The 11,716-nt window shown below is 45.5% G+C and overlaps 2 protein-coding genes across 3 annotated transcripts; one reads left to right on the forward strand and one right to left on the reverse strand.

Moving 5' to 3' along the window:
* The first annotated feature begins 55 nt into the window (after positions 1 to 55).
* On the forward strand, positions 56 to 5,226 carry tbc1d20 (TBC1 domain family, member 20). Its single transcript, XM_076140989.1, has 8 exons — positions 56 to 452; positions 674 to 859; positions 1,379 to 1,459; positions 1,564 to 1,750; positions 1,837 to 1,938; positions 2,459 to 2,600; positions 3,045 to 3,223; positions 3,364 to 5,226. Exons 1-8 carry the CDS (start codon positions 404 to 406, stop codon positions 3,626 to 3,628), a joined length of 1,191 nt encoding a protein of 396 aa, XP_075997104.1. The 5' UTR covers positions 56 to 403; the 3' UTR covers positions 3,629 to 5,226.
* rbck1 (RanBP-type and C3HC4-type zinc finger containing 1) lies at positions 4,857 to 11,620 on the reverse strand. 2 transcript variants are annotated; one of them, XM_076140986.1, is made up of 13 exons: positions 11,467 to 11,620; positions 11,334 to 11,381; positions 10,391 to 10,535; positions 9,181 to 9,277; positions 8,866 to 9,064; positions 8,558 to 8,694; positions 8,294 to 8,467; positions 8,014 to 8,174; positions 7,788 to 7,884; positions 7,487 to 7,666; positions 6,789 to 6,887; positions 6,490 to 6,633; positions 4,857 to 6,375 (listed from the first exon to the last, which is right to left on the reverse strand). In XM_076140986.1, the coding sequence occupies exons 2-13, from the start codon at positions 11,371 to 11,373 to the stop codon at positions 6,295 to 6,297; spliced, it is 1,554 nt and encodes a 517-aa protein (XP_075997101.1). In that variant the 5' UTR covers positions 11,374 to 11,381; positions 11,467 to 11,620; the 3' UTR covers positions 4,857 to 6,294. The 2 variants fall into 2 exon arrangements, with proteins under 2 accessions (XP_075997101.1, XP_075997102.1); XM_076140987.1 differs by having other exon boundaries at positions 11,460 to 11,614.
* Between the last annotated feature and the right edge of the window lie 96 nt (positions 11,621 to 11,716).

Consider the following 11,716-nt stretch of genomic DNA (forward strand, 5'->3'; position numbering starts at 1 on the left):
CTCCTCTCCCTTTCCTCCTCCGCCCCCCTCCCATCCTCTTGTCAAACGTCATCATCCAGCTCGAGCGGCAGGGCAGCTAGCTAACGTTGACGCCTCCTGTAAGGTCGCGATGTAAACATGTAGCCATTTCATCACTGAAATTGAAGCGCCGCCCATGACTCGGCGGCACGCAGTTTAACAGCAGTCATATTTATCATGGCTGTTTTGAAAACGGCTTCGGAAGTCGGACGTTGTGGTGTTAGCTTTATATGTAGCTAACACTGTACAGCTAACAACAAGGCCTCTGTGTGGTCTGTGTGATTGGTAGCCTTCAATTGGCGTTCAACAACGGCTAAACGGAGGTTAGCCAAACAAAAGGAAGATGCCAAGGAACGTTATCTGAACGCAAAGGAGTGGAGACAAAATGAAGAAATCTAGAAGTTGCACCTCGTCGCCAATGAATGGGAAACAAGGTAAACCGGCGCATCTGAGTCAGTTGGTTCTGTTTTGGGTGGGATGAGTCACGGGAAATTACCTGCGGATCCAAACAACACATTGTTTAACACGAATAACGCAAGACTAGCTGGAGTTAGCGTCCGTGCTAACATCTGCTGATTTGGTCACATGCCCGCTGCTACGTGACATGTTCAAAGTTATGACAAACCAAAGTCAATACTGTGTGTGTATGTGTTAGGCTGGGACTCCAGACGCAGGAGGAAAGTGGCAGACATCACACACGCCCTGAGTGTGTGTCCGGTGGATGTAGCAGCTCTGAGGCGGATGGCCATCAGCGAGGGCGGGTTGCTAACAGACGAGATCCGCTGTCAAGTATGGCCTCGGCTCCTCAACGTCCCCGCACAAGTCCTGGAGCAGGAGAACGGTAGGACCTTCACCCACACAGACACGCCTTCATCATCATCATCATCATCATCATCATCATGACGAAGACTGGGGTGCCCTTGTCAACACAGATGCTTGTGATATAGGCATGTATACACCTGATGAGCTAAATAGCCTCCTAGATCCTCATTGATCTGGCCAATCAAGTGTGTGTCGAGCAAAGAGACGATTTGTGTGTCAAGTATCTTTCAGCCAACCATTTTCAGGCTGTGGAGGATCTGTCTCGTCTATTTGCATAAAACAATTTGTATAAATGGAGACTGTCTGTCTGTCTGTACTGGTTCTGAATCACGCATGTGTGAGACGCTAACACGTCTGTCACTTCCTCTGTGTGTGTGCGTGTGTGTGAATCTCCCTTTTTGCAGTATATGCAGTATCTTTTAAATGTAGTCTATTATCATAATGGTGTTGGCATCCCAGCAGGTTGGAGCCTCTACTACACGTTTTGACTTGTTTAGTGACTTGTTTAGTGACGCTGATGGCTTTATGTCCCGTCCAGAATCGGTAGAACGAGAGAATAACAAGGACTACAACCAAGTGCTGCTGGATGTGCAGCGCTCTCTGCGAAGGTTCCCCCCTGGTGAGCAGAACACATCTGTTAACTGCAACTCAGAAATTGTCATCAGTTGCATGTGGCGACTTTGTATCTAAGTATTGACTGTTAATGGATGGGCTGATGTGCAGGTATGCCCGATGAGCAGAGGGAGGGCCTTCAGGAAGAGCTCATCGACATCATTCTCACAGTTTTGAAACGGAATCCTCAACTGCACTACTACCAAGGATACCATGACATCGTTGTTACCTTCTTGTTGGTCCTGGGAGAGCGCCTAGCAACCGCTCTGGTGGAGAAGCTGTCCACGCATCACCTCAGGTGTTTGCCCTCTACACCCTCAATCATCCTACAGAGCCTCCTCAGTTGTTCCTGTTCAGTCGTCTAAATCATTCTTTTTATCTCAGGGACTTCATGGATCCCACCATGGACAACACTAAACACATTCTCAACTATCTGATGCCCATCATTGAGAGGGTCAATCCTGAGGTGCACGACTTCATGCAACAGTAAGTCTGCACACAACACACAGCAGCTTTAAGATGTGGATCAATGAGGGGGTTTTACAGACGGACACAAAGATCGCTTCAGCAACGATTCCAACAAAAGTGGAATCTTACGTAATTCTCAGTGTGCCAGAATGGGACTGAAATGTTTTGAGTCTACAGTTTACAGTACGCTGAAAGGAAACAAAACTGTGGTGACTCAGCTTTATAGTACAATACATGGAGGTCAATGTGCAGAGGAACAACATGACAGCTGACGTGATGGGACTTTGAGCTCCAGATAGGCACTGCTCAGTGTTTATCACATGCCTTCAGAATGTCCCAAAGTTGTGTTACCGTCTAAAAGGTTTAAACACACTCCAACCTAACTCCAGCCATCCCATATCTAAATGTAAACCCTGCAGCACCATGACTCACTCGTGCTTGGTAGGTGATTGTTCTGCCTGCAGTGTTCCAGTACCAACAGATCTACTCATTGTTTACATTTGACATGAAAGACTCTCTGTCATGTGTTGCTGCTCAGGGCTGAAGTGGGCACCGTCTTCGCCCTCAGCTGGCTGATCACCTGGTTCGGCCACGTCCTGTCAGACTTCCGCCACGTTGTGCGGTTGTATGACTTCTTCCTCGCCTGCCATCCTTTGATGCCCATCTACTTTGCTGCTGTGGTGAGTTCCTTAGTTCCTTAGGAGCAGAAATCTCACTCTGGCAAGCCTGTGCCGTTTTTACTTTGAAGCTCGGGAGTGAGGACTAAACAGTCGACTCCCCAGAGACATTTCTGGGCCGAATGATCTCCCAAGGTCAGATCGCTCAGAGAGACTCTGTTTGGAAAGTGCTCTGATTTTCAACAGTATGAAGCTGCTTACAAGTCTGTGTTAAACAGTCACACGTTGAGATCCTGCTCACCTGAACACTTAAGGATGTACTGTAACATCTTACTCCACTGCAAGAACTGTAAGATGCTAGAAAGCTGCTCCATCTGCCTGTAGCATGTAGACAGCTGACTGCATTTAGATAGACCATTGCATTAGTAGGCCTAAAGCAGTATGAACACACACGTCACCTGTCCTCATAACTCTCCTCTATCATCCACTGTGCGTGTTGTGCTGCAGATTGTGCTGTACAGAGAAGAGGAAGTGTTGGATTGCGAATGCGACATGGCCATGGTTCACCACCTGCTGTCTCAGATTCCCCAGGACCTGCCGTATGAGACGCTCATCAGTCGGGCAGGAGACCTGTTTGTCCAGTTCCCCCCCTCTGAGCTGGCGAGAGAGACGGCCACACATGAAAGGTACTTCATCATGACGGTTACACCCTCGCCTTTAAAGGACACTGTCATAGATTAGCTCAACGGTTTGAGTCACTGCATTCTTTCCTCTACACCCTCATGTATTTTGGTCTCTCTGTGTCTCCATCCCTTTGCCTCTGTAGCACGGCTGCCTCCACCTTTAAAGACTTTGACCTAGCGTCCACTCAGCAGCGGCCAGACTATGTCCTCCGTCGCCGCCGCCGCCAGAAACAGGCTGCGTTGGAGAGCTCGAGGGAGAGCTCTAAAGTCACGGTGACCCGGCCCTCACCGGCACGACGCTTCTTCCGACTGGCCGTCATGGGTCTGACGGTGGCTTTAGGGGCGGCGGCTCTTGCCGTGGTCAACACTGCACTGGAGTGGGCCCCCAAACTGGACCTCTTCCCTTGAGCCGCCGAGGCCTCTGCAGTGCACTGCCCCGAAAAAGGATGCGGGACTTACAAGGCCTCAGATTTGGAATGTTTCCATGACTCCTTAAAGACTTCAGCCTCCTGCTGTTCTGTAATGAAGAATCAATCCATCCTAAAACAATGAAGAGATATATTTCACAGAACTTGTTCCTTATGGCGACTTTATCTAAGGTAATTTATATTTGGTAATAGGATAATCTCATGGTAAATAAATGTTTAGCTCATCGAGATTGGCGCTGGAGTTTGGTCACACTATGGTTGCCAACAAAGAGAGTGAATGCTTGTGAGTGTATATGTGTGTGTGTATGGTCATAACCCACTTGTCATCTTTTTGATACCTGGACTGAGACCAAATAGGGGATTGATAGAAACCTCTCTGTATCATTTCCTGGCCCATTTCTTAACTTTATAGTTCTCTAAGCTGTGGAGAGACTTCTGTCATGAAACACAGGCACTTTTCTGAGGTTATATTATCACACAATGTCGTCGTTTCCTCGTTTTAGGGTTGGCGTCCCTTTTTAAGGTTCCTTTTACAAACCCTATATAGAAGGATCAAAGTAAGGCCGCAGAGAATATGACGTAGGATCATTTTAAAGCTAAAACGTTAACTAGAGGCTGCTTTGGACTCAACTTGTGTGATGGGGTTGCACAGACTTGATAAAGGTGCCTGTGAATCAGACTGTGGTGAAGAATGGATTTTGTCTGGAGTAGCCAATGAAATCTCTGCAGCAACACACACACACACACACACACACACTCTCTAACAATGCCTGGCCACAGAGAAACCAGGAAGTAGGAAATGAAACGGACACATTGGTCTTTGTGTTGGTCTCACAGAGGGGAGGGGGCGTGGTTAGACTCACTACATTTGTTTCGCTAAGTCACTTTGGAATAGATTGAAAAGGTGCTCAAATCAGTAAAGCTTGTAAACCTTTTAAGACTGTTTAATGAAGTAGCTTTTGTTTAAAACTGGGATTCAGCTTTATTTGTAACGCATCATGGGTAAATCTGATTGCTTTGAGGGGAACAGGAAGTCCAGTTCATTTTCATTCATATTCAAGCGTAGTATAGACGAAACACATCGGTATTCAGCTTCGTACTTAATAAGTCTTAATAAGATAAGCACATCATAGCCACTCTCATTTTACATTAAAGTCCTTCATTTCAAATGTGAGTTTCACACTTTCCAATACCTTTTTGCTCAACCCGAATTCATCCGAATCCTCATGCTGTGTTTGTGGGTCACCTACACTGGACAACCTGTCAACTAATGATGCCTTTACTTGCTCACACACACACACACACACAACCTAAACGTACAGGGACATTAGTTGTTGGAACTGGAATTGAAAAGCTTGAATGCGACCTTGATCATGTTGGGAGACGTTAGTGAGGTGCCTCAGATCGTACTGTAGGTGTTCAACAGTATTGAAACACACCACATGTCTGCACTCTGTTTTATTTTCATTGCACTAAATCGTTTATCTGCCTTTTTGTGTTTACTTTGCTTTGATAAATATGCCATGCTAATATAAAGTGATATAAGAGAATGCCAATAAAAGATAAGTGGAAAATGTTGACCATGTGCAGTTGGCGTAGAAATCCATGGATGGTCGAATGACACACACGCACGCACGCACGCACGCACGCACGCACGCACGCACGCACGCACGCACGCACGCACGCACGCACGCACGCACGCACGCACGCACACACACACACACACACACACACACACACACACACACACACACACACACACACACAGGGAAAATCCTTACAACCAATCTGTTTTTTTTGAGGGTTTAGTTAAATTTACATCTGACATTAGTTTATAATAAGACATTCTGTGTAAATCCCACTGTAGATACACTGCTTCCAAATCACACACACACACACACACACACTTCAAAATCAGATGCTGAACCCTGAGCAATGTTATCAATGATATATTTGAAGTTTTTATCCCTTTGCCATTTCAGAGACTGTAAGTGCTTCCATTATACAGTATCTCCAGCAATAATGGCCTCAATGCACCATGGATAGTGACGGTAATATTGCAGGCCAGGGAACAAACATCATAAAAAGGTAAGTGTACAATGTTACTGTATTGTTCTCTGAGGAAAGGAAAAATACAGCATTCCCTTCCAAAAACTAATCACAACCGCTCAGTGGGTCAGAGCAGCGAGCTTTGTGTAATAAAACACATTCATAACATGTAAACAAAACAATATCCTTCACGATAGATTACTGTGATCAGGCAGTATCAACTCCCAGAACCACAAGCAGATGACTTGCTGTATTTGCTTAAATACGTTTGTACCATTACGCATTGCTTTTTAAACAAAATGCATACAAAAGTATTCTAAGCATATAAGCACGAAAGTGGTAGACAATCTCATCAAACTATATTCCTTTTTTTTGAGCAGATGTAAATCATATATCTTCCAAAAAACACTTCAATGTCGCAATAGGACGTACTTCCCCCTGAGGATACCACACAAGTGCAGACAGGTGAGCCTCACTGCCATAGCAACTACTACTTTTGCTATATGTCAAGATAAACAAAGCAAAAAGACAATAGAGGAGCCCAAAGCGATCGGCTGAGGTCGGTGTGTGTTGAGTGTTGGTGCAGGTGTGCAGTTGTCAGTGGCAGTTCTGGCAGTTGGGGTGGCACGACTGATTATTGACTCGACACCGACAGCCACCAGACGTGTCTCCATAGCCCTGCAACGGACAGGCACGCGCTTAGAAACATGCAGTTCACAACACTGTGTGTGCCAGTATAAGAGTGTGTCCTCCTCTATTTCTACATCTTTGTTTGCGTGTGTGTGTGTTTACATTTGGTCCCCAGCGAGCTTGTTTGGTGACCCAGCATAATTCGGTTTTGCACATCAGACATCTGATCCAGTCACAGCCGTCCTTCTTCTGCACGATGATGTCGCAGCGTGGGCAGTGCATGGCCTCTCCGTCCTGCAGCAAACGCTACAGAGAGAAGAAGAGAACACACTTTGAATCTTCGGCGCACTTCCCTTAATTCAATACCACAGAAAATGACAAGAAGAAAGGGACGTGAGGTTTTGTCTTCTACGCCGTATTACTGAATTAGTCTCCATACAGAAGAACAAAAGGTGGCCTACATCCAACATCTCCTTCGTCTTCTTGGCCGCCATGTCATTCTCTGCACGGACTCGCAGATCGTCCTGGTAGTCCTTACAAGTCATGTCCTTATGGATGGCCTGCAAACACATACTGGCATTAACATTGGATGCCTTATGCAACAACACAAAACACAAAATGACACATCTGTTCACCCCAACATCTTAACAAGACATAATAAATCAGTTCTCTTATTATTTCCAGCACCACTGTGGCTCAGGTGTTTCTCAGTGGACATCAATTAAAGGACATCATTAGATATTTGGAGGTCAAACCCATACTGGCTATGCACACACACACACACACACACACACACACGCGCGCGGTAGGAGCACGTAAACTGTATGTTTACGCCGGCCTTCCGGTTTCAGCTCTTATTGTGAGTTTAATGTAAGATGTGATGGACAAAATCCACAATCCCAAAAGTTGGAAAACACATTCCGACACTAAGCCGAGGCTAATGCGATGTGTCATCACACCGTGTTAGCCAAGTCCCGTGGGCAACTCTGAGTCAGAAAATTTGTACATAGACTTTGTCGCCTAGAAACACACACAGCTGACTCAGCCACAGGCACAACAAACATACTACTAACAATAACGAAGGCTGAAGTGTGGACTGTTGATTTGGGAAACGATCACTCGATAGACAGAAAATGTCAAATGAATGTAACAAACGTACCCTGCAGAGAATGCAGTTTGTGTCTTTGCATATTTCACACGGAAACTCATCGACTTCGTCCTCGTAGACGCACCACCCCGCGCAGTTGGGCGTCTGGCAGTGGAAGGTGTTTTCCAGGCAGCTTTCGGCGATGTTTAGGCGCAACTCCAGAAATCGCTGATACTCCTCTTCTGTCAGGAGCTACACACGTGATCGTTCAGTCGTCAGAGAGAGAGAGAGAGAGAAAGAAAGACAGAGACAGAAGTTTGGCTGCTATTCAGACTGGATTTACAGATTTCCCTCGTCTCATTGTTACACTTACGGCGCTGATCTCTCGGTCTTGCAACTTGCTTTCACAGTCGTCAGGACAGGAAACCTCAGCTTCCTGACTGTTCAATATGGTCCCTTTTAAACAGGCCCTAAAACAGGACACACACACACACACATTTGTTGTTAAAACATAAATACTGTTTATATAATAACAATAACTCTGTACAGTTTCTCGTTTGAAGTCAACAGGTAAGCGGCGGTGTGTTCATGTGTCTGACCTGCAGAAGGTGTGGAGACACTCTCTGAGAACGACGCCCTCCCCTGGCTGCAGGGGAGAATAGCAGACGGGACAGTCCACCTGTGCATGGTTAGGGATGAGAGGCTGACCATCCGTGGCCCGCAGGGTCTGGAAGTTCCTCTCCCGCTCATCCTTCAAAGCCTTCGTCACACAGGAGACACAGCAGGGAGGGATTATACTGTATGAGATTTATTCAAACTAGGCACCGGGTAGGAAAACACTGATGTCATTCCGGTTGTGTTGTTGTGCGGCGCTGTTACCTGTTGATACTGCATCGTGGCCAGCTGTTCCTGCTGAAGTCGTTGGACTTCCGCTGTATCCGGCTTGTAGAAGTCAGGAACCTGGTAGTCCTGTGTCCGCGCGTCGCCACAAATCTCGCAGCCGGGACGAGTTGGTTTGTTCACGTAGGTACACTGGGTACAGGCCCAGCCGATCTGTACACACACACAAGGACTCGCTTAAAGCCTCAGTTGCACTAGTGACACCACAAATGTGTGCGACACTATAATAGTTTATATTCTTACACGAGGTTTAGGAGCCACACGTGGTTTCGCTTTTGGGGGTTTGGGAGGTGGACGGGGAGGAGTCTTGTCTGTGGGTGGAGCTATAGCCCCATCGCCGGCATGTCCCCTCGGTATGAGCTTCATTGACTCCATGATGCCTGTCATATAGATTAAGATCAATAAACCTTGATTGCCGCACAAGGTTGATTCAGTATTTGCACGTGTAATCATGGCTGACAGCACAACACTAAAATGATCCAACGAATTGCAACCATTTAACAGAGTAACTGCACCCCGGGTGTGTGTGTGTGTGTGTGTGTGGTCCTGACCCAGAAGAAGTTGCTGCTTCTCATCCTGATTCTGCTGATGCCGGGTGAGACAAGCATCATTGGCGGAGCGGATAAACAGGAACACCTGGTCATCATTCTGACGGACGCCGTGGTTGTGCAGCGTCTCTTGATCGCGTGCCAGCCGCTTGCCGATCACCCAACGTTGCAGCAACGGGTGGAACCCAAAGTCTTCATTGATCTAATTTAAAAGCATAAATCTGTATTTTTGAAGGATAGATGAACACGAAACATAATTCCTTCATCCTTAGTAAAAATGTCCTAGTCACATCATTTACAGTATAAGTGTTACATTACCTTGTCTTTGAGTTGTGCGATTGTCATGACCGGAGAAACCACAACAGTGATTGGAATGTAGTTATCTGATTGGGCATCCTCCACGCCCACTTTCAACCTGAGGATGCAAAGGCAGAGAATGAAGCGACGCTGGAGCCAGCAGGGTTATGATGAAACCTGCTGCGGTTCTGAAGGACTTGTAGGAAGCTATCAGCGCTTCATATTTTGAGGAAAAAGTCAACCCTAATAACCTCTGTCAAAAAACATGCACACACTTTTGTTATCCGTTTTCCAACGAGTGATTGATAACTTCTGAGCCCAGCATGAACGATAACGATCGCAAACTTTTTCAACACTATTTCCTTCTCCTTTGTTCTCTCTATAATGCTGAGTGGGACTTTTCCTTTACTATGACGTCGTCTAAAACAGATCCCAGATAAAGTCATTTTCATGTTTAGGAGGATTTGAAAGTCTGAGGGGAGCAAAATCAGCTCTGAGTTCTGATATCTGCTCATAATAGGAGGAAAAACAGGTTCCATCTTAATGTCAGGGAAGTGGTGAAAGTCTGAGCAGGATTCAATCAGATGACATTCAGAAATGCATCCCAGAGGGGCAACATTAAGCCTGAATAGTTTAAATACACAACGGGACGTACACATCTGTGCAGAACCCCGATAAGCAAAAAGCCAAATGGCACAACAGTGAGTCCCAGCGTAATAAAGGACCAGATAGATGGATCAAGAGCAAGAAGGTAGAAATGCTCAATATAAGTAATGAGGGACAAATTCTAGAGTCCAATCAGAATGGAGATGGATTGAAAAGATGGATAGTCTCTGGTATGAAGCAAAGTTCCTCATTTGACCTCAATCAAATGATACTGGACCAGGCAGAACGGGAGGCACTTTGTAGCTCTTGTTTTGAAAAGCGCTGTATAAATAAATCTGTACTTACTACGCTATCTTAGGTAGCAGTGAGTAAGTTAAGTACACAATCACTGCTTATTTACAGAGTTTGTCCATCTTTGAACCTTGGAAACCTCTGGAGCTTGTTACTTATGAGCACTTTCCTCAAACACCAATTCCATGATGTCACTTCCACAAATAAACAACAACCTGAGCTGCCTTTATGACTGGCTAAGATCCTGTCAATCAACTACAGCTTACAGTCATTGTAGTTGTGAAGTCAAACACACTGACACACGCCTGCCCGTTCAGGTGCGGTAGTGCCCTACCTTATGGAGTCCTGTGGGTAGGCCTGGCTGTTGATGCTCACACACACGGGGACGGAGAGTTCTGACAGCCTCTGCGACAGCCTGACTGCTTCCTGTGCGTCCCCACAGCTCAGGGCTTCACTCAGGGAGCGAGCCAGTTCCTCCGCTGCACAGATCACAGGTCACAGGTCACACACTTGCATGACGGCTTTATCAACACACTGACACACCGGACACACACCTGGTTCCTCTCAAACTAGCTGAACACAGCTACAACGGAAAATTATTCTGCTCTCAATTTTACCCAATTTACTTTATTAAGGGAAATCACTATCTATAAACTTTTTTGACACTTAACAACTAAAACAACTAAAAAGTATATATTGTTTGTCTTTGTATTGTTTAAAAAATTACAAGAGACTGTTAAAAAAAATCCTCTACTACCAAAATAAATCTACAATGATAGAAAACTAATTAGTCAATTAAGTAAAAAATATTCTACTCAGCTATTTGCAAATTTTTCAGTTAAAATCTATTTTTATTCCTATTTTATTTTCTAAGAATAAACAGATACACATTTCCGAGACATTCTACCCACATAATCATTGTATTCCAATCAACAAAACCTTAAATTTTATTAATTCCACTACTGAAAAGTGTGAAATACAACCACAGCAAATCATTTTTACACTTCATTGTTGTCCGATTTGTTTTAAAGGAGTGTCTCTGTCTCAATCCTTGGGCCTGACGGAAACACTGAAGACTTTAGACTCCAGCAGAAATGTTTATCTCTCTCTCTCTCCCTCCACACAGGGGACGGGGCTTTTCCCCCCCAGCTTTTGTCAACCCAGTCAGATAGTTCAGATCACGTGATTAACACTCTGCGAAACCTAACTATACACATTTGCTCACTTTGGACGCCAAAGACGTAAGAATAATACCAAAAGCGAACATAAACGCTCACCTTCGTTTAAAGCGACCGCCGGAGTAACTTCAGCAGCCATGATCGCACCTGAAAACAAAGAATAAAACACTTACACCGAGCAGAAAACACACACTTTTAAGATGTTTTTCCTATTTATAAGTTCACCTCCAACCTATTCAAGTCGATCATCGGGCACTCGGAAGCTTCTCCTTGTCTGTTTGTGGCAGAACGACGCTGTTGTCGACCTACGGGAAAACCACACCGACTGGTTGAGTTAGAACGCGACAATTCCTCAGTTTGTCCAAAACGGAAAGTGAAAGTGTAAGTTCCTGGAAGAGTTATCGAGCAGCTCCGGCGCCTCGCTGCTCCGCCCTCCAACTCTAATTATACTTTATGTTTAGTTGCGTTCAAACGGGAAGTCG

Source organism: Genypterus blacodes, unplaced genomic scaffold, assembly GCF_046128005.1.
Source record: "Genypterus blacodes isolate CSIRO-AG114 ecotype Tasmania unplaced genomic scaffold, CSIRO-AGI_Gbla_v1 ptg000017l_1, whole genome shotgun sequence".
Classification (NCBI taxonomy): Eukaryota; Metazoa; Chordata; class Actinopteri; order Ophidiiformes; family Ophidiidae; genus Genypterus; species Genypterus blacodes.